General features: G+C 30.1%; 1 protein-coding gene across 1 annotated transcript; it reads left to right on the top strand.

The window, feature by feature from the left end:
* Positions 1 to 1,116: 1,116 nt before the first annotated feature.
* On the top strand, positions 1,117 to 24,264 carry LOC129914174 (uncharacterized). The gene is made up of 3 exons (XM_055993283.1): positions 1,117 to 1,237; positions 1,293 to 1,414; positions 23,779 to 24,264. The coding sequence occupies exons 2-3, from the start codon at positions 1,361 to 1,363 to the stop codon at positions 24,235 to 24,237; spliced, it is 513 nt and encodes a 170-aa protein (XP_055849258.1). The 5' UTR covers positions 1,117 to 1,237; positions 1,293 to 1,360; the 3' UTR covers positions 24,238 to 24,264.

Genomic DNA, 24,264 nt, shown 5'->3' on the forward strand with positions numbered 1-24,264 from the left:
AAAAAGTTTTCACATTTGATTTTTAAAAAATCGAAAAAAAATTCAATATGGCTACCTTCAAACGCTTATAACACAAGAACGACGCAACTAATGTTAATGGTCATGGTCTTAAAATGTAGCTAAGAATATACAGATAATTTTTGGTTTTTTGTGAAAAAAAAATTTTTTGAATCCAACATGGATGCCATGGCCATCATTGTATATATATTTCTATAGTACTATCATGAAGTCGAATTTAGTATTAGTTCATGTCGCCACTTTTTTGAGGTGGCGCTCAGTGTGTTTTTTTCATACAAATTCTGATTTTTCAAGTCACCACTAGAGTTCCTAAGATCGTTTTACTTCATGATAGTACTATGGAAATATATATACAATGATGGCCATATGAAAATTTTTGTTTGCATCCAACATGGATGTAATGGCCTTCCCACTTCGGAGTTAAAATAAAAAAAAAAAACAAAAGCAACATTTTTGACAGACAGCTGCCAAAGTATATGTACAGTGGTGCCAAATGTTTGCATGGATTTCAAAAATCCCGATGTCGTTTTTTTGCACAAAATCTATATAGATAAACAAAAAAACACACCTAGTGTTAGAAGACTGAATTAGTAATTTCTTTTTGATCGTATCTTAAGGGAATTTTAATCAAAGAAGTGCCAAAAAAAAAGTCCCATTGAACACATTCTAACTCAATTCGCACAGCAAAAAATAAATTTGATCGCTTTTTTAACCAAATGTCAAAATTTAACCGTGGTAGAAAATTTAACCAACATTTTAACGCAATTCGCACACGGCCTTAATTTGGAATTTTTTTATTTTGACTTTGATAGTATACGTTATGATTTTCGTTGTCGACTTTGGAGACATGAAAATTTTTCGTTTCGCTTCAGCTGCGTACTAGGCTTAAAGTGCATTTGCGGAGATGTCTTTTATCACAAAAAGAAAAATCATCAAATTCTGAAACACCCTTTTATAACTGAAATCTAAAGAAAAAAAGTTTGAGTGCCTTTGCTTTTTTTTTTCTTCTTTTGTTTTGTTTTTGTTTGTCAAACTTTCGTCATTTCTTTTTGTCTTCTCATCCGTCTACTTCTCATCATCTTTCTGCACGTCAGTTACTTTTGACAAATCGATGAATACGGTTTTCGGCGCTGTAGTATTTTATGTGCTGTGAAAAATCGACAAAAAATGCCCTTATTTTGAATTTTTAAAAATAAAAATTTATTACCAAAGAAAAAATGTGAATATTTTTTTTAAATTAATAAATTCACATATTTAACTAAAAGTGTTCATAGTTGCTTATTCTGGTGTAATCCCTATTTTTTTTTTGTATTCAATCAATTTACCTCGCAATCGCAAAGGGATGGACGTCAGGGAAACCCAACAAAAAATCTTCACCATGGAAACATCCTGTAAGGTGAGAATTTGTTCTAAAAAAATGAATAACAATTTATTATTAACACTTTAATGTGAGAGATAATTATAGGTTAATCAATGAGGTGTGAAGTCTTGTTGCAAAACATTTTATAAAAAAAGGTCTTGAGATTTTTAAATCAACCAAAACAATCAACTCAGACAGTGTAGAAACACATGATAAGGTGTAATTTCTTGAAAGAGAGCTTTCAAAGCTCATTTTGATGAGGGTTCCATTTCAAACGGAAAAAGGGTTGAAATGAGTTTTTTTGTTTCTTTATAAATAAAAATGATGTGTTCTTTAATATTTTAGGGGATAAACGAATAAAAAAGATCCTAGCCTACACCTGCCATGCTTCAATGCACGAGTTATTTCAAAAACATCTGGTATAGTTTTATAAAGCTGGTTCCTTTGTAGTATAATGAGAAATCAAGAAATAGTGGAGAAGAAGTATGGATCATTTCATTTCACCCTCCTTGAAGTAAGAAATACAAAAAAAAAAGTTTTGTTCGCAGTTCAAATATCATCCAAAAATAGATGAAATGCGTTGTTTCTTGTTTGTTATCAAAGGTTCATACATGGTACTTGGAATACAAAAATAAACAATAGATATAGGTATACTTGATTGAGAATTTGGGTTTGGCTCTTTTTGTAAATGTTTGCCAAGATTGTAGGTAAAACAAAATAAATAAAAAATGTTACACTTGAAGTTTTTATTTTGTTGTCTCTGAAAACAACATTAGAACTCTAGAAAATATTTGTTCTCATAAGGCTAGCATGTCTTTTTAATGAGATTTGGTTGAGTGATCTGATAAATAGATGGATTCTTTATAAGTTTGTAATAATACAAAAATAGATCGTTGCAATCAAGATCAAAAGTCGTACAAAATTGAATTGCATTTTAAAAACAAAAACGCAGACATCGTAACAATTATGTAGATGTACATACATATTTACATATAGGTCAGTCAATCAGGAGTACGGAAAAGTCAAATGTATGCGATCTGAAAATAGTATTGATATCAGCAAAGTTTGGAAACAGTATTAGACCGAGAGGAAATTTTGGGAGTGGAAGTATATAATCAAAATGTGATTTTGCAGATTTGTAGTCTGGCAGTTTAAAATCGCGGCTTAACGTGAGTTTTCCAATTGTGAGTATTTTTAGTTACCACATAGGTATTCGCATTCTGATTATAACGGATAGTCTGTTATTTACCCTAAGCTTAAATACTTCATATGCTTTTTGGCTGAGTAATTTACTAAAATGACTTAACCAATTTCCTTATTCGTTTAAAATTTTGGGCCACTAAACAAATTTACAAATAAACTAGGTAGGTACCTTAATAACTGACTCTGCCTTACGTTTTTTATAATTTTTAACACGAAAGACTTCACAATACACATTGATATAAAAATTGCAGAAATATAAAAAAACGGCTCTAAATAAGTAGGTATAAGTCGAAAAGTAAGTTTGATTATTAACTTACTTAGAACGCAAGTTTTGTTTTTTGCTGTCGATTTGATTTTTTTTTAATATAAATTTTCACTTTCAAATTTTTAACTGGATAAGTAGATTAGGTAGGTAGGTAAAATTATGATGGTTCATTATGTGTGTAAATACCTGTATGTGTATCGATTCGATTTCTTAGTTTTTTTTTTATTATTAAAAGGCCAGTTATTGCTATCATTGAAATGCATCATTGAACATTTTTATTTCCTTTTTTATGTGAATTTCCATTTTCCATAACAAATACATTTTTTTGATCGTCTGTCAAAAAACATCGGGGAAACAGGGATTTTAGTATCAAATCCATTGATCTCTCGTGACAAATTGATATTACCAATTGATTTATTTTTTTTTTTCGTATTTGTTTGTAAATTTACAAACCATTTGCCAAAAGAAATCAATGGATTTGATAACACACTGAAGTGGTGAAAAGAGGTAACAACATGGATGTAATAAAAATTTTATTTTAAAAAAGCTTAATTAAAATCAATTTTTTTTTTTACATCCTTCATGTATTTGCCCATTATAACCATTAATTCTTCCTGCACTGTCTTAAAAATGGAAAGAAAAATTTCAATGATAGCTTTAACTTAGCCCTAAGAAAATAAACATTAAGGTACAAATGCACACTAAATTCTACTAAAATTAGTATTACTGGTCATCTAGTACTAGTAACTCAACTGGCCACTTCCCAACTCGTAACTCGAAAATAAGTCGATTTTGAATTTGTAAGAACAAAAAATTTCCATTTAAAATTTACGCTCTTGTGATCGAATTAGGATGAAGTCTAAACTACCCGGTTCATTTGTTTCCTTTCTGGAACATGTGTCTATTCCACTTCCAATTACGCCTTCGTTTTAGAATACTCGATTCCTGATCCGTAGGTATACAGCGTAAGATGAGCTAGCTAGCTAATGAATCAGATATTTATGCTCTTTTTATGAAGTCTTCAATTTAAAAAAACGACACGTACTTAAAGTAAAAAATGCTATCATTTCCATCTAAACATGTTAAATTGCTATGTTACGGTCAATCAAAATAATATCTACTATCACATCATTGAATGTGTAGCACTAGTCTCCAAAACACAATAGACAGTTTGTCTAGCTATGACTGAATTCCCATCACCAGCATTATATCTGTCAACAAGTGATCCGCCAACACCACCGCTCTGTTGAAGCGCCACACCGTGACCATATCTGTACAGAGACTTCCCTTTTTTGTAAATTATTGTCATCACTTCTGACCACGCGTCGTTTGAATAAATTAAGCGGGTCAGTTTTGTTTACACATTAAAAAATCAACTGTGATAAATTTTTTGAATCTGAATATTCAAACAATTGTAAACAGTTATGCCGGCATTGTGCACATTAAGAGGTTTCCCTTATTTGTTTGAATAAAAATTTATGAATCATGTTCTTTGCTATATAGCTGATATTTAATTTTTGACAGCCTTATTGTGTTTACTTACCGCAAATGGATAAATGGAGTTTAAATTAAAGCACTTGCTTTTGGAGGTTTATGTTGCATATTTGTGTACCTTTAGTCTTTAGTGACTTCTATTAAGGTTTAATGAGGTAAGAATGGTGGAATGCCTTCCTCTTTTAAAAAAAAAAGACCTACTTTTGTCCATTTTGGACATCCTTATCACAAAAGATAGCCTGTCTCCATAGTTCATTCAAAATGCAACACTTTGAACACTGCTACTTTTTTGTACTAAAAAGTGTCACTCATTATCACACACTTGACCATCGTGAGAACAAAAAAAAAGGTCAGTTTTGTTTACATTTTAAAATTTATCCATGATCACTTGCTGTGTATATTCTATAAAATAAAAGTAATAAACATTCAACTGCTTTACATAATTTTTCTCATTTGTAAAATGTAAACTCACGATCCTCATTTGTTTGGTTTTGTAACATTTTATTTGAGTGCTTAAACTGATTTATAAACAATTAATTTTGTTTAATATTAAAACGAATTGGCTCTTACATCTTTGTTTTGATTATATTATCATCATTTTTACAACTTAATTTGATTTTTTGTTTAATTAAGATGATGTTAGGTTTCCCTTTTAATTTATTAAAAACCCATAATAAGGTTAAAAGTTCGGTCTTCCAAAGATACCTTTTTAAATAATTAAGATCTAATTCAAGTTTTATTCAACCTATTGAACTTTAGCTACTAAAAAAATATTGAGGGTCTAATTCTCTGATTTTCTTCTTCGTATTGTTTGTCGGAATTAAACTCAAATTAATCGAAACCAATCAATTTTGATTAAATCTCTGTCGATGTTGAAGCGAGATAGTGATTATCACAAAAAAAAAAAACACAACAACTTTCCTTTGTTGTATTCGAATGTAAAGCGATCTCATTTGAAATTACAATAAGTTTATTTTTTCCCTTTTTTATTTCTTTTTGAGAGCTCTTTGGTTGGGTTCAAAATTCTCTCTCATGAATTATTATTATTGTTTGTAGATTGTAGTGTACTCTGTGCCCCAATAAATAGACATGAACAATTGATCGGCATGGACAAAGACTCACAATCTATCTTCAATATTATGGCAAGCAGAACATGGGTTTGCGTGTTTCTCCTACTAATGCCTAGACCCCAGAGACTACTCGGAAATAAATTGAACGAATTCAAATGATTTGTTGTGAGAAATGAAATAGACATTTTGTGTTTTTTTTATTGGGAGACGTAAGTTAAGCCGCAAATGAAAAGCAATTTTTGTAAGACTCTTCGAACTGGTTTTACGTTTGTTTGAATGGAGATTTGAGGGTTATGGCGACAGTGAGCTTCTTATGATCGAATAAAAAGATGATAAAATCACCGATCAAAGAATTTAAGCTTGTTTGTTTATTGTTGTATAGAAATTTTAATGAAATTTTGTTTTGAAGTTATCCTATCATTATAAAAAATTAATTATTTAGAACAACCAAAGGAATTATTATGTGGTTGTATTATTCAGACATTCAGTAAAATTGTAGTGCGAAGACCTTTTTACTTTGTCCCAAGGACTCTTTTGTGTTAAAAGGAATCCAAATATTTACCTACATATGTTTTAATTCAAACTTGAATTTTTAGAGTGATGCTCAAACTAGAGTTCGTTTTTATGTAGCCTCTTAAAGTTGCGGAAATAAAAGTTCATGAATGGTATGGCACGGTAAACTTTCATGATCTTAATCGACAGTTATATGAATCCATGAAATTGTTGAGGATCTTCACATGTCAAGGATATAAATGATCTTTTATGCGAAATTAAGAAGAACAAAAATAAGTCGTCTATTTGTTGAATCCTCTTCACAAAAACAATTTTTAGAAATTGTTTAACAAAATTTTTAGAATCGACTGCACTATAGTTTGTCCTTGTGACCTTGTGAGATTCATATTCTTTCGAGCCTTCTTGTGTATTGATTTGGTACTTCTGTGAAGTGCAAGTGAAAAACAATTTTATGAAAAAAATTATTGCAACTTCAAAATATTTGCATTAAAAAATATTTTTAGTTGCAATAAATATTTTTTTTTTAATGCAGTTTTTTGTAATTTGTAGTAAATATTTTTTGTTTAAGTTTCAAGTGTATTTTGTATTTTAAATTGATGTTTTTAAAATCCTGCTCCTAAAGCCACACTTAATAGTATTGTTTACTTTTAGTCGTAATGGTCTGTATAGCTATATCCTTTTCTACAAAGAGTTTGGAAATTTGAATCAGTCAAAGCTTCTTGGAAGAACCAGATATACAACCATGATACCGGAGAAGGGTCTTTTTCTTGGGGTGATAGCGATATGGCCAATCTGAATGATGAAAAAATGATCCGTACTGCCGAACGGTCTGCAAATATCCATACAATTTCGTAACTGACACTTTTTTGTTTTCTACCAGAATTGTATTGTATTTTTATCTATAAAAAATGTTTTATGTATTTTTTTTAACAAAAAAAAAAAACTTCACTGCTATCAAAAACCCTTATAAAACAAATAAGAATACTGATTAAGATAAATTATTTCACCCATATAAAGTGTGAATGTCACCTGCCGTTTCTTTTCCAGCAGATAAGATTCAGTTTACGAGTAGCAATACATTTTGAGCTGACAACTTAAAAAGTATAGTGTTATCGTGTCGTGTTGTGTTCATTATCATATTATTCTCTTTATTGTCACGAGTCTAAATTTGTTTAGCAGGTACCTATAACATGTTTACACTAAAACACCTGCTAAAATGTATCTTACTGGGGTCCACTATTTGATTAAGCCCTATCAAATTTTTAAATTATTTTTACATTACAAATCTTGTAAATGGAAATAAAATATACTGTTTCTGAATAAATTAACAAAATCAAAAATCTATTTTTATACTGAAATGGCATACGTAATTGAAAGAGAGTGATATGAGATTGAAATAGGTTTCTTTATACTCGTATTTGAATTTATTGTCCAGCCTTATAACAAAAAATATCAAAAAGCAAACAAAGGAGTGCCAAAGTTATTATTATCTTGGACAGGTTTGAGTTATTCTTTTTTTTTTAAAGAGCTTCAGCTGATATCTTGTTCCATTTTAGTTATAATTTGTAGATAAAGGCTGTTGTAAAAAAATGTTTGTGTTTATTTACCAATAGGTTTAAAGCTTTATTAAATGGGTCGCAACAAAGTTAACAAGCTATCAAAAGCAAACCAAACATAATGCCACCAAATTAAATAAACCTACTATCTAGGTACTTCACAAAAGACATATGCCAACATAGGTATAGACAACTCTTTGTAATTAAGTTTCACTTGTAAATTGCTTCTTAATAATTGTACTAAAAAAATATAAAAACATATTTATTAATTTGCCATCACGATGTGTCATGCTCATGATAATGACTTTAATATTACACAAACAAATATAGTAAAAATTTCAAACAATTTATTTATTGTAATAATGTTTTTAGTTGTAAAGATGTCAAACAGAAAATGATGTATATCTTTTTAAGCCATTCCCCGAAATTCCAGCTGATTTTTAGACTCCCCTGATGCCATCAACTGAATAGTATTTATGAGAGGCTGTTTATAATGTTAAACTTTTGTACTGTCAGTTCCAGGAATATGTATTTTTAATGTGTGTATGTTCATCTGTGATATCATAACTTCTAAACTACTAAGCCCACATCGATAAATGAGATATGGTTGGAATCTCATTCTTTGTCCGCTGGTTATATGCTATGTGACATTGCATTTAAATCTATAGAAACAAAAACATGATCTATATATTTTATCAAGTTAATAATAAGCTCAAAAATTAAAACCTTAAAAGTATGAAACAACAAAATGAGGTGGGCGTATGCCCAATATGCAAAAATACATTCTTATAGAAATAAGTGCCACGAAGCACAATTTTCAAGAAATGAAAGTTTCTTTGAAATTGCCTGCTTTTAAAAATTTAATTTGGAACTTTAACTCCGGTCAAATGCGTTCAGCAATGAGGATAACAAAAAAATCTTTCATAACGCAAAATAATGACTACGGAAAAAAAACCTTAAAAATAAAATATGCTGATTCTGTATTAAATTAAGCGGACAAATTTATCCTGAATGTGCTAATTAAAAAAAAAAAAATGGCAGCCACTCGGAATCGATCCTACCACTCTTAAGTGACTAGGCGAGTGCTTTACCATCATACATACAATCTCACTGTTGGAAATAGTTATGATAAACTGCAACCTAAGCTATTGAGCTATAATTACTCCATTAAATTAGAAAAAATGATAATTCTAAGGCGATTTAAAAAAAATGTAAGTTAGTTCTATCCAGAAATCGGTTAATGTTATTTAATCAAATTTATATATTTTTTACTAAACATTTGGTCACGTTCGGATAAATGACTAATGTTTTTTTTTTGAGTAAAGGTGCGGCACAATTTTTGTTCCTTGTTGAAATTCCCTTTAAAAAAATACAAAAAACTTAATTCAAATGAAATCGAAATCTGTATTCACCCGAAACCATCCCAACTCAATCAGAAATAAACAAAAATAAATGGATATTATTATTCTATACGTAAAGCAAATGGAACCTTATGCAAATGACGAAGACCAAACATTTCAACTTTGATTTTTTATCAGCAAATCTATAAATTTTCAACTCCCAAGTGTAATAAATCATTTTTCCAATATTAATGATCGAAATGAATTATTGGCTCAAGGTGACTTGAGTTGACATCTTTTCTAAGCACTATCCCATATACTCGGAGACCTAAGAAATCCATACAAAAAAAGACAATGCAAATATGTTAAAAAAAGTGTAGTGGCTAAGCATTGATAAAGTACTACTTTATTGACTATTTTAAAAGCAGTCAAATTTGCACTTTTTGATTGAAGCATGAAATTCTCATTGCTGTTAGTCCTTTTAGTAAAACACTAGTTTTTAAATTTTAAGCCAAATTGGGTTGCACCTGGAAGGAAGATATTACAAGTTTTTGCTGTTGCACTTTAAAGTGTATGTTATAAAACATTCTTACTCGTCTGATAAATGATTTCAAGATATTTATTTTTAACACATGATCTGTTTAAACCAAAATCATTCAGTATACAATAGAGAAAATTAGTTCAACAAAATAATGTACACCTTTTAATTCAAAAAATCAATGGAGTAAAATCTCCGTTTTCTGAATTGGATCTTGAATTTGAAAGGTCAGAGGATTCGTACACAACGTGCCTCAGTGTTATTATTGCCTTTATTTATTAATAAACATTTTTAATGATGCTTTAAAGCTGACTTACTGAGTAACTTATTTAATTGACCGCCTGAATAACTCGAAAATAAAAAAAAAAATGCTAAAGTTATCGAAATTGGGTTTATTATTTTCTTCCTTATCAAATACACCTATAAACTATCCCACGCAAACTTGTTATAAAAATTAAATATTCTGTATGAATACATTTAACCTTCTTAAGTAGTAATATATAAATTAAGTGCATAAGTATTAGAAAACTCTTTGGGTCAACATTCTGAAAGAATACAAATTTGATATTTTTTTTCAACCTGTTCAAAGTTGCGTATACATTAATGACAACAGTCACTCAAATGAAGCATTACCTATAGGTTATTAATTTTATTTTCTACAAATGTTTTAGTGGGCATATTCCGGACTTAGTATAAAAGTAGACTTTTAAGCTGTTAGCCCTGTTCGATTCGCATGATGGAGCTTAAAAAACCAGTTAACGAAGTAAGAATATCATCTTTCATTTTCTAGTTTCAGACAAAATGTCTTCTTTTTTTGTCGATAGAGTCGAGTCGACTCGTATCTATTATTGAATCTCTCTCCCAAAAACTTATTTGAATTCATCAAACTTATTAACGAAATAAAAACTCAAGACATTCAATATGACAAACACGCAAGCTCACTTTAGTTGGACTCATCTATACAATGTTAATGAAGGCATGACGTGCGTATTTGTCCCATCATGCGAAGCCGCCGATGGGTATTATTTCCAAAGAGCTATGAGAGCAAAGGGAGAATCATGGTCAATATCAATAGGAATTTCAATTTGACCAACAGAATGAGAAGAATCAAATTGCTTAAATTGATACATAATATTTTATGTGTGTGATTTTGGAAATAATAAAAATACAAACTCGCATATCAGTTGTTATTGCATCTTCATCGTGATCAAGTGTCGGGTTCGGTATCAGTTTTGCCATCGATATTTTTCTGTGGATTCCTTTGAACAAATTAACTTATAGCTTTTGGGGTTTCTAATTGACAGTCACTATGTGCGAAGAATATCAACTATTTTCATTTAAACTGAATAACTTTTTGTTTGAAATAGTGGTAAGTTGACTAAAAGTGAAGTTACATACATTAAGTGTTCTTGCCACAATTCGATGTGTCTTACCAAAAGTGATTGAATTCATTAAAAAAAAAGGTTGAAACCCAATTAATATCAAAAGTGGAAATAAAATTTTGAAGCTTTAATTCAATAAGTTCAATTAAAAGTAAATCCAAGATTGCGAGACTTAAGCAAACAACTTGCATCTAATTTGTATACGCTACCAATGTTGCCGTTGTACGGAAATAAAATGAAAACCCGAATTATGTAATTCGACCAATACCAAACAAAGATATGCTCTTAAAACCACTCCATATGATTATTTTTTCAAAAATGCCGTTTTAATATAGTTTCCAAAAACTAAGCGGTTGTGTGATTATTAGTACGATGGACTAAGACGCAAGATGTCTGAGTTCGATACCCAGCCTTACCCACCTTAAATAAAGAGTAATTGAAAAAGCCTTCAAAATTATAAATGTCATTACCTACAAATTCTGAAGGCCAGAAAAGATTTTACTTCACTCTGTTTTTTTTTTGGTAAAGTTAAAAACTCACGAAACCTCTCAAGTCGACGGACCTGCCAATGCCAATGAATTCATTGAAAGATTGAAGTACTTTTAGGAATTAAAACCAGCTATTTCGTATTGAATGAACACCTGGCTGGCCTTGAGTAAAATTGTGTCAATATTTATAAACAATCTTAAAAGATGGTTCGTTTAAAAAGCTAAACTTATCAGTCCTTCACATTTAATAGGTAAAATTGCGTTTTAACTCCTCGTAGGCACACGTCGTCGGACAAAAACTTTCAGACATTTAAGTTCAGTAAAGGATGCTTGAACCTATAAAATTAACTCCCTTAACTGAAAAATTGCTCTAATGCTGGAAATCCTAAAACGATAGTTTTAAACCGTGCTATACCTGTCGCAATTAGAGTTGGGCACTTTAGTTCATTTGAGTGATCGATCACTTTAGTTCAAATCACGCTGATGAACCAGTTCTGAACTAGTTCATTTTAGTTCAATTTATTTTAATCACTCCGGTTTTGTTAGAATTAAAAACAAAATTAGTTTGTAAACTGTATCCAAATTTATGTAAAATTGACGCATTCTACACAATAAAACAAATACAACCTAAAAATAACAGATATGTACATATTTTATTTTCTATAAAAATTCTTAATTTCGTTCATATACTCTTGCTGAGCTTTCTGGTTCCTGACAAAAGTCTAGAAGAAGTACGTTTTGCTTTCATTAAATAGAAATCATAGTAATGCAAGGACCAAGATGCTACTTATTTTTTTGTTCTTGCTCAGAAATAAGAGTAAGGGGTGCTTGAAGAAGAAACGCTGATACTGGCACAAGTGACCTTTTGTTTTACACCTAAATCTTGAGGTAGAGCAGAGGAACTGATTTCTCTCAACAAAGAATTGGATGCAATTTCATATGCACTTTGGTTTTTGTACCCCTTCTTTAAACGTCTATCGGGTTAAAAGGGCGCGGTTGACGCATAAGACAAGGAGACAAGGACCAAATTTGAAAATTCCCTATACAGATGGGACTTCCTTTCACCCAAAAAATATATTAAAAAAATGATAATGTAAGATGGGCGCAAGCTATTTTGTAATGTCATATTACGACTGCTTTATGTTGCTGTTTAGTTTTTTGAAACAAATCTTTTTCGCTATTCGCGAACTAAATTCAACTAAGTAAGTGAACTAAGTTCACTAGTTCACCAAGATGAACTAGTTCATTGAACTAGTTCGTTCGCGAACTACACAAGCCTAGTCGCAATTCAAAAATATTTTTAAAGCACATTGTTCAATTGCCGATTTTTTTAATTGGCGAGTTGGGGTCAAAAAGTTCGCATAATGAAGAGGTTGAAGAAGCTATGGGGGGAAAATTTTTTAACTTGTATTTTTTTTAATTCTTTGGGGATATTTATACCAAGTTTGGTTCAAATCGGTTCAGTAGTATTTGCGCTTTCGTTGGTAAAGAACTTAATCGGAAAGACAATCACCCTTATTTCAATTTCCAACTATCTGATTTAACGACGACGAACAGGTAAAGTTCATGATTTCTTTCTACTTTGAAAAATTGAACAAAAATAAAAATATGTACACGGTATTAATAAACTTTTTGGCTAACTTAAAAAAGTATTACTCTTGAAAAAAAAAATAATCTAGGATGAATAGAAAAGCATTTAAAATTTTCTCCCCCTTGCTCGGAATTTTTCCGCGAATTTTCTTAACTTCCCCTGTATATTTACACCAACTTTTTTTGGAAGACTCCCACAAATCCAACCTATCTAGGGTTGACATTATGCTGATAAATGAGTTATTGATGTAAGCTAAACTAAACTTTCTTATCTCCTTTAGAAGGACAAAGCTTTAAAATTCTTTCGACAGGAACCTAAACGTAAAGAGGCATAGAATCCCATAACATAAGCAGGATTATAAAAAAACTATATTAAGGGCTATAATTTCGAGGTGAATTCTTGCAAGTAAAAAATTCTTTTCAGAAGACCAATTTAAAACTGTCCAAGAAACTGAATTTACTAGTAACGCACGATGCGCTGTATAACTTGAAAGTTTTTTCTATTTGAGAAGATTTTAATTCGCGTCACGGGTAATTAAGAATTCGGGTTTGGTAAGGTTCAAAGATATTTTCTGACGTACTCGTTCATTATGTTGTTGTGATAACTCAAGCGGAATCATCATTTCATATCAACATGCAACAATCCATAAGAAGTTTAATGCCCGGTTTCATTGATTGTTCTTAATAAAAAAAAAATACATATTTATTTTTGATATGCATTAAGTTTCTCTTTTTAACAATGTTTTTTTTTTTTTTTTTTTGCTTTGCATACATACAAGTACAAGTAAAGAAGAGGCATTAAACGCATTAATACAAATTGTAATGCATTAGTTTTTCAATAATGGAATATAGATTCCTGACGGAAACAGTCATTAAAAGTAGGAACATTATGTACAACAGAATTTCAGTTATCTTAATCACAACAAAAACATAACTGTTAAAAAAAGAGCCAAGTTCTCCTATGTTTAAGTTATGCTAGCACAAAAAGTACTGAAATGTAAAAGTGTACCAAGTTCTAAAGCTTGGCTTTAAATTTGTATAAATAAAATGTTGATTGTTCTCTTGACAATTTTTCTTTAAATTACCGATTTTTAAAGCTATTTGAAAAATTTGCCAAGTAAACAATCAACATTTTATGTATACAAATTTAAAGCTAAGCCTTAGAACTTGGTACACTTTTACATTTCAGTACTTTTTGTGCTAGCATAACTTCAACATAGGAGAACTTGGCTCTTTTTTTAACAGTAAGGTTTTTGTTGTGATTTCACTACTTTTTGCAAGGTATTGGTCAGAGAAAATGGGCGGTTACCACGACCCTTGTCTAAAATTGTCAAATTTTAAATTTTTTCTTTTGTATAAACTCCCAGGTCTACCATTCTACCAAATTGTAATGTTCTACGAAAGTTAGAAATGCTCTATAATATTTGATGAAAATTCACCGGAAATAGGCAGTTGCCACGCCCCCTGGCTGAATTTCTCAAATTTTAAATTTTTTAATTTGTATAAACAACCAGCTCTAACATTCTACCAAATTTCAAGATTCTACGATAACCAGAAGCACTCTATAATATATGATGAAAATTCAGCGGAAATGGGCGATTGCCACGCCCCCTGGCTGAAATTCTCAAATTTAAAATTTTTTCCTTTGTATAAACTATCAGCTCTACCATTCTACCAAATTTCAAGGTTCTACGATAATCAGAAGTGCTCTATAATATTTTATGAAAATTCAGCGGAAATGGGAGGATGCCACGCCCCCTGAATTGAAAATCTCAAGTTTTCGATTTTTTCCTTTATACACCACAAGTCCTATCACCGTGAAAAATTTCATAATTTTGATGATCTGTCAGTGAGTCAGTTACGGTTTTTGCGATTTTTAAAGCCCTATATCTCAGAAGCTACTCATCGTAGGAGGCTGAAATTTTGCGAGGACATTTATCTAGAGACATTTATCTATCCACATTTATCTATCCACATTTATCTATCGACATTTATCTATCCACATTTATCTATCCACATTTATGTATCGACATTTATCTATCCACATTTATCTATCGACATTTATCTATCGACATTTATCTATCGACATTTATCTATCGACATTTATCTATCGACATTTATCTATCCACATTTATCTATCCACATTTATCTATCCACATTTATCTATCCACATTTATCTATCCACATTTATCTATCCACATTTATGTATCGACATTTATCTATCGACATTTATCTATCGACATTTATCTATCCACATTTATCTATCCACATTTATCTATCGACATTTATCTATCCACATTTATCTATCCACATTTATCTATCCACATTTATCTTCAGACATCTAGACATTTATCTATCCACATTTATCTATCCACATATATCTATCCACATATATCTATCCACATTTATCTATCCACATTTATCTATCGACATTTATCTATCCACATTTATCTATCGACATTTATCTATCGACATTTATCTTCAGACATTTATCTAGACATTTATCTATCCACATATATCTATCCACATTTATCTATCCACATTTATCTATCGACATTTATCTATCGACATTTATCTATCGACATTTATCTTCAGACATTTATCTAGACATTTATCTATCCACATTTATCTATCCACATTTATCTATCCACATATATCTATCCACATTTATCTATCGACATTTATCTATCCACATTTATCTATCGACATTTATCTATCGACATTTATCTTCAGACATTTAACTAGACATTTATCTATCGACATTTATCTATCCACATTTATCTATCGACATTTATCTATCCACATTTATCTATCCACATTTATGTATCGACATTTATCTAGAGACATTTATCTATCGACATTTATCTATCGACATTTATCTATCCACATTTATCTATCCACATTTATCCATCCACATTTATCTATCGACATTTATCTATCGACATTTATCTATCCACATTTATCTATCGACATTTATCTATCCACATTTATCTAGAGACATTTATCTAGAGACATTTATCTATCGACATTTATCTATCCACATTTATCTATCCACATTTATCTATCCACATATATCTATCCACATTTATCTATCCACATTTATCTATCGACATTTATCTATCGACATTTATCTATCCACATTTATCTATCCACATTTATCTATCCACATTTATCTATCCACATTTATCTATCGACATTTATCTATCCACATTTATCTATCGACATTTATCTATCCACATTTATCTATCGACATTTATCTATCGACATTTATCTTCAGACATTTATCTAGATATATATCTATCCACATTTATCTATCGACATTTATCTTCAGACATTTATCTAGATATTTATCTATCCACATTTATCTATCGACATTTATCTATCGACATTTATCTATCCACATTTATCTATCCACATTTATCTATCCACATTTATCTATCCACATTTATCCATCCACATTTATCTATCCACATATATTTATCCACATTTATCTATCCACATTTATCTATCAAAATTTATCTATCCACATTTATGTATCGACATTTATCTATCCACATTTATCTATCCACATTTATCTATCCACATTTATCTATCCACATTTATCTATCGACATTTATCTATCGACATTTATCTTCAGACATTTATCTATCGACATTTATCTATCCACATTTATCTATCGACATTTATCTATCCACATTTATCTATCGACATTTATCTATCCACATTTATCTATCCACATTTATCTATCGACATTTATCTATCCACATTTATCTATCCACATTTATCTATCCACATTTATCTATCCACATTTATGTATCGACATTTATCTATCCACATTTATCTATCCACATTTATCTATCCACATTTATCTATCCACATTTATCTATCCACATTTATCTATCCACATTTATCTATCCACATTTATCTATCGACATTTATCTATCCACAATTATCTATCGACATTTATCTAGAGACATTTATCTATCGACATTTATCTATCCACATTTATCTATCCACATTTATCTATCCACATTTACCTATCGACATTTATCTATCCACATTTATCTATCCACATTTATCTATCGACATTTATCTATCCACATTTATCTATCCACATTTATCTATCCACATTTATCTATCCACATTTATCTATCCACATATATCTATCCACATGTATCTATCCACATTTATCTATCGACATTTATCTATCCACATTTATCTATCGACATTTATCTAGAGACATTTATCTATCGACATTTATCTATCCACATTTTATCTATCCACATTTATCTATCCACATTTATCTATCGACATTTATCTATCGACATTTATTTATCCACATTTATCTATCGACATTTATGTATCGACATTTATCTATCCACATTTATCTATCGACATTTATCTATCCACATTTATCTATCCACATTTATCTAGAGACATTTATCTATCGACATTTATCTATCCACATTTATCTATCCACATTTATCTATCCACATTTATCTATCGACATTTATCTATCGACATTTATCTATCCACATTTATCTATCGACATTTATCTATCCACATTTATCTATCGACATTTATCTATCCACATTTATCTATCCACATTTATCTATCCACATATATCTATCCACATTTATCTATCCACATTTATCTATCGACATTTATCTATCCACATTTATCTATCGACATTTATCTAGAGACATTTATCTATCGACATTTATCTATCCACATTTATCTATCCACATTTATCTATCCACATTTATCTATCGACATTTATCTATCGACATTTATCTATCGACATTTATCTATCCACATTTATCTATCGACATTTATCTATCGACATTTATCTATCGACATTTATCTATCCACATTTATCTATCCACATTTATCTATCCACATTTATCTATCCACATTTATCTATCCACATATATCTATCCACATTTATCTATCCACATTTATCTATCGACATTTATCTATCCACATTTATCTATCGACATTTATCTATCGACATTTATCTATCCACATTTATCTATCCACATTTATCTATCCACATTTATCTATCCACATTTATCTATCCACAATTATTTATCCACATTTACCTATCCACATTTATCTATCCACATTTATCTATCGACATTTATCTATCGACATTTATCTTCAGACATTTATCTAGACATTTATCTATCCACATTTATCTATCCACATATATCTATCCACATTTATCTATCAACATTTATCTATCGACATTTATCTATCCACATTTATCTAGAGACATTAATCTAGAGACATTTATCTATCGACATTTATCTATCCACATTTATCTATCCACATTTATCTATCCACATTTATCTATCCACATATATCTATCCACATTTATCTATCCACATTTATCTATCGACATTTATCTATCCACATTTATCTATCGACATTTATCTAGAGACATTTATCTATCGACATTTATCTATCCACATTTATCTATCCACATTTATCTATCGACATTTATCTATCGACATTTATCTATCGACATTTATCTATCGACATTTATCTATCGACATTTATCTATCCACATTTATCTATCGACATTTATCTATCCACATTTATCTATCCACATTTATCTATCGACATTTATCTATCGACATTTATCTTCAGACATTTATCTATCCACATTTATCTATCCACATTTATCTATCCACATTTACCTATCCACATTTATCTATCCACATTTATCTATCGACATTTATCTATCGACATTTATCTTCAGACATTTATCTAGACATTTATCTATCCACATTTATCTATCCACATTTATCTATCCACATATATCTATCCACATTTATCTATCCACATTTATCTATCGACATTTATCTATCCACATTTATCTAGAGACATTAATCTAGAGACATTTATCTATCCACATTTATCTATCCACATTTATCTATCCACATATATCTATCCACATTTATCTATCCACATTTATCTATCCACATTTATCTATCGACATTTATCTAGAGACATTTATCTATTGACATTTATCTATCCACATTTATCTATCCACATTTATCTATCCACATTTATCTATCGACATTTATCTATCGACATTTATCTATCCACATTTATCTATCGACATTTATCTAGACATTTATCTATCCACATTTATCTATCGACATTTATCTATCCACATTTATCTATCCACATTTATCTATCCACATTTATCTATCGACATTTATCTATCGACATTTATCTATCGACATTTATCTATCGACATTTATCTAGACATTTATCTATCCACATATATTTATCCACATTTATCTATCCACATTTATCTATCCACATTTATCTATCCACATTTATGTATCGACATTTATCTATCCACATTTATCTATCCACATTTATCTATCCACATTTATCTATCCACATTTATCTATCCACATTTATCTATCCACATTTATCTATCCACATTTATCTATCGACATTTATCTATCCACATTTATCTTCAGACATTTATCTATCGACATTTATCTATCCACATTTATCTATCCACATTTATTTATCCACATTTATCTATCGACATTTATCTATCCACATTTTATCTATCCACATTTATCTATCCACATTTATGTATCGACATTTATCTATCGACATTTATCTATCCACATTTATCTATCGACATTTATCTATCCAAATTTATCTATCGACATTTATCTATCCACATTTATCTATCCACATTTATCTATCGTCATTTATCTATCCACATTTATCTATCCACATTTATCTATCGACATTTATCTATCCACATTTATCTATCGACATTTATCTAGAGACATTTATCTAGAGACATTTATCTATCGACATTTATCTATCCACATTTATCTATCGACATTTATCTATCCACATTTATCTATCGACATTTATCTATCCACATTTATCTATCGACATTTATCTGTCGACATTTATCTGTCGACATTTATCTATCCACATTTATCTATCCACATTTATCTATCCACATTTATCTATCCACATTTATCTATCCACATGTATCTATCGACATTTATCTATCGACATTCTACCAAATTTCAAGGTTCTACGATAATCAGAAGTGCTCTATAATATTTTATGAAAATTCAGCGGAAATGGGCGGATGCCACGCCCCCTGAATTGAAAATCTCAAGTTTTCGATTTTTTCCTTTGTATACCCCACAAGTCCTATCACCGTGTAAAATTTCAAGTTTCTACGATATCGGGAAGTTCTCCATAATTTTGATGATCTGTCAGTGAGTCAGTGAGTCAGTTACGGTTTTTGCGATTTTTAAAGCCCTATATCTCAGAAACTACTCATCGTAGGGCTGAAATTTTGCGAGGTGTTTGGTTTTGACCAGTTCAACAAATGTAGCGAGTTTGAAATTTCTAGCATCTTTGGTGTGGAAGTTAGAGGGGGGTCGAAAATGGCCTGAGTTGTTTCCTGTAAATAAGGGTGTAGTGCCAAAGTTGCTAGAGAACTTGGCTGGGCACTACCGTGCCCCTTGATTTTAAAACAAAAATTCTATATACCACTGATATGTTCAAATCACTCAAGTAGAAAGACTTAACATTTTTAAAAGCTGATGAAAAATTTGCTTTCTATATAATAGACTCATACTCATTGTTGTTTTAAGTAATTGAATCGTGATCAAAAAATGTGTCTTATCAGCTTTTTTTGTTCAAGATTAGTTTCCATTTTTTTCTTGGTGATTCATCATATGTATAATTTGTTACGCATGTACTATAACGGTTGAATGGTATTTTTTCTATACAAATAACAATCTCAAAAACCGTGCTTTAGCAATGAACCTGCTTTACAGACCAAATTATTTGTTTACGGTCTTACTTTTTGGTTACACATGACAAACCGTGAAGTAATAAAAAAGCTAACCAGTTTAAATAGTAAAAAAATTAACATTAAATTGTTGTAGACCCCAGAGGACCAGACCCCACACTAATATAATTAGTAAGATGTTAAGACATTTGAAAAAAAAACATAAACCTGAATGCTTTGCTGACGACAATGATTTATGATCTCTTGCTTTTGGGACATTAGTATGTTTTTTTTTTTTTTTTTGTGTTTCAATCCTTTGCTGTTTTACTTTTCTTGGAAACTTAATACACAAAATGTTGTGGAATTCGGAATGATTTGTAGTTGAATCAAAAAAGGTCGACAAAGAAATCTTCGACGTTTTTAATTTGTCTTCAAATTTTTATTTTTTCAACAAGTATCATACAATTTAAGGAATACTGCATACAAGAAATTTTAAAAAAGTCGTCACGTTGTTTTTGACAAAATTTGAAAAAGTTTAAAAACGTCGTATAGACCATATCGAAAAAAAACTTAAAATTAAAAAAAGAAAAATACTTATACGGATATTTTTTTATTAATGTGAACATTGTTCAACATTGAAATAAAATATTTTCATACTTGTTATGACTGTTTGAGTTCTTAGAAAAAAATACATTTTATTTTTCAGTTTGAATTACTGTTATATTGGAGTATACACGCATACAAACATAAAAAATACTGTTGAGGTTTTATCTTTTAAATGAAAAAAAAATTAATTCCCTTTACATGATAATCCGATGCAGACATGAAAGGTTAATATGTATCTATAAAAAAAAATTACCCACCATACTATAATAATGGCTTAAATGTAAATGCATTAATGATAATCTCATGAAAGCTTTTGACATGTGAACATTATTATCATTGTTCTCTGTAAGATAAGACGTACACAGATAGTCATTTCCCGCAGATTCAGATAAGAATACACAAAAATAAATAAATAAAATGCAATTGTGCTAAGTAGGGTACTGCAACTGAATTTTGTATGTATTCACGCAAATTCACATCAATCAATTTCCGAACAACAATATTTTATTTTGTTTCAGTTTTAATATGCCTTCACATCATAATTTGTACATTACAGAAAGTAAAATATCTGCGGGAATGAAAGAGAAACTTGTATTTAAATACTATACAAGGTGTCCCAAAAATTATGGTTCAAATGAAATATGCTGATAGGCTAATTGAAAGGATCTTAGAATGATGCAACTTGTTAATCCCAAATCCTTACGGGTTTCGATTAAATGCAGTTCTTGTGAAATTTCGAAAAATCCCTACTTTGCAACAGTATTGTGCTTCCTCCGCCCATAATTTTTTTTTTACAATTCTTTCACTTAAAATTTGCCTAATAATTAAGAACAATCAATTAATCATAATATTATGTATTTCATACACCATTTCGCTACAAATCGATTTACAGCTTCAAGTTTTATAGAAACTCAATTCCGTTCTTATTCGAGAGCAATACCCCGAAAAATGTTTCAAGGTGTGACACTGGTATTTTTTATTTTAAAAAAACTTGCCCTATTATTGCTGGTTTCAAAAAAGCATAAAAGTCTTCTAAATTCAAGCTACACCGAAAGATATTACAATTTGAATTCAACAAAATAAGGTTTTAAGAGCAAACAAACAAACAAAAATAGAGACTTTTGTTCATAAAGAAATAAACAACAGTTCGAGAAAATGTATTTATTTTTGTTTGTTTTTTGCTTTAAAAAACCCTGTTTTGTTGAATACAAATTGTTATATCTCTCGGTAAGTACAAATTCCGACTTCACCTCTTCATCCCCGGCATATTTTATCTTCGAAATTCGATCACCATGATAATCTTTTTGTCTGGAAATTGAAACCTGGAAATCACAATGGGCACGTTCAGGAAATATTAGGGACTAGATATTTAGGCAACGTCATGTTCTGAACGGAAATTTGAGGAAATTGACTAAATTAGTTTGGATATGATGCTATTGTCAAATTTCAAAATTTACTTAAGTATTTTACCGATCGCATGGGGAAGACACCAAATTTCACTTAACTTTAATGAATAAATAATATTAATTATAACCGATAATGCACTTTTTACTCGTTTTTCACACAAATAAATTTAATTTTGCTAAACTAATTCTTTAATCCAAAACAATCTGCTGTCATGTTGACAAAAAAAAAACTTTCCTAAATTTTTAGGGAAAATTTTCTTGCCTAACTTTCCAGTTAGCTTTCCAATAAAATTACCTAAATTGGAACTATTTTTTTTGACAGCTGACCAATCAGAGACCGAGAAATTACCTAAATATTTAGTGCCTAACGTTTCTGAACCTGCCCAATAAAAAAAATCAAAACTATCCTCGAATTCCAAAGTCGAATTCCAAATGACAACCTTTATTTTTAAATAATTCTTTTCGGTTTAATTTTAATATAACTTCTTTTGAAGTTTTTAAATCAATTTATGTGTTAAAAATTTACTTACGCACACATCTGTTTACTTGCTCAATAGGGCAAGTATTGGTTTCGTGTCAAAAAAAATTTCGAGGTTTTAATCAAAATTAACATTACGATGATAGAGAAGTCTAAAAAAGTGGGTTTCGTCATGACGTCCGTCGGTCCATCTGTACAAGTAGCTACAGCCTAAACGGGTGGACGGATTTTCTTGAAATTTTGTATAGATTTTTTTTTCGTAATTTCCAAGTTTGTTTTTTTTTTTTTGTTTTTTTAATATCTCGCTTAGAACGTATAGCAATTGCATTAAAACAGCATTTTTAGTTTTTCTCAAACAAGTCAAATATAAAAAAAATGTTATATTTAACAAAAATATGGTCTCCATGTCGGTTCTTCCACTACATTAACCAAAATTTCTTAAAAATTTAAATAGAGGCAGCTCTTATAATCTACAAGTTAACTAACATAAAAGTGCTTTGAACTGCAAGAGCAAGTACGTGCGACCCAGTCGTGCATTTTATTTAAAAGGCTTTTACAGATATCTATAAATGTTTTGCCTTAAATGTGTGTCTTCATATTTATTTTGTCCACTTTATATTGATTTAATTTAAATTTAAATCTTTTTAATTTGTTTAATACGTTCTTTCATTTGCAGATTTCAAAAAAACCTCTTCTTAAATGTTTCTGCGGCTGTGGAGATCTTACAGAAGATGAAGTTAAACGAATATATCGCTTAAGCACCCAAGAAACTCTCATCAATCCTCAAGCCGCCAGATTATTACGAAAACACATGGAACTAAATCGTAGAGGTGACAAATCTGTTGCCGAACAAATGCTCGATATTTATGAAAAGAGCGAAGAATATATGAGTGACTTTCGTCTTCTGACCGAAGACGAACTCGAAGAACTCGCTGATCTAGGCCTTCCCTATCACATGGAAAAAGAACTTTTAGCAAATATTCAAACAGGAGAAAAATCCAACATTGAAAGGTGCATTCGACGTATACAAGGAGAGTGCCGCAACGAAATCGAAGCCAGTCCTGAATATACCCAATACAAAGAAGCTATACTTGTAAAATTAAAAGGTGTTGGTGTGAGCAGACGAAAATATTAGCATATAAGTCTTTAGGATCTATTTTTT

This window comes from Episyrphus balteatus, chromosome 3 (assembly GCF_945859705.1).
Source record: "Episyrphus balteatus chromosome 3, idEpiBalt1.1, whole genome shotgun sequence".
NCBI classification, from domain to species: domain Eukaryota; kingdom Metazoa; phylum Arthropoda; class Insecta; order Diptera; family Syrphidae; genus Episyrphus; species Episyrphus balteatus.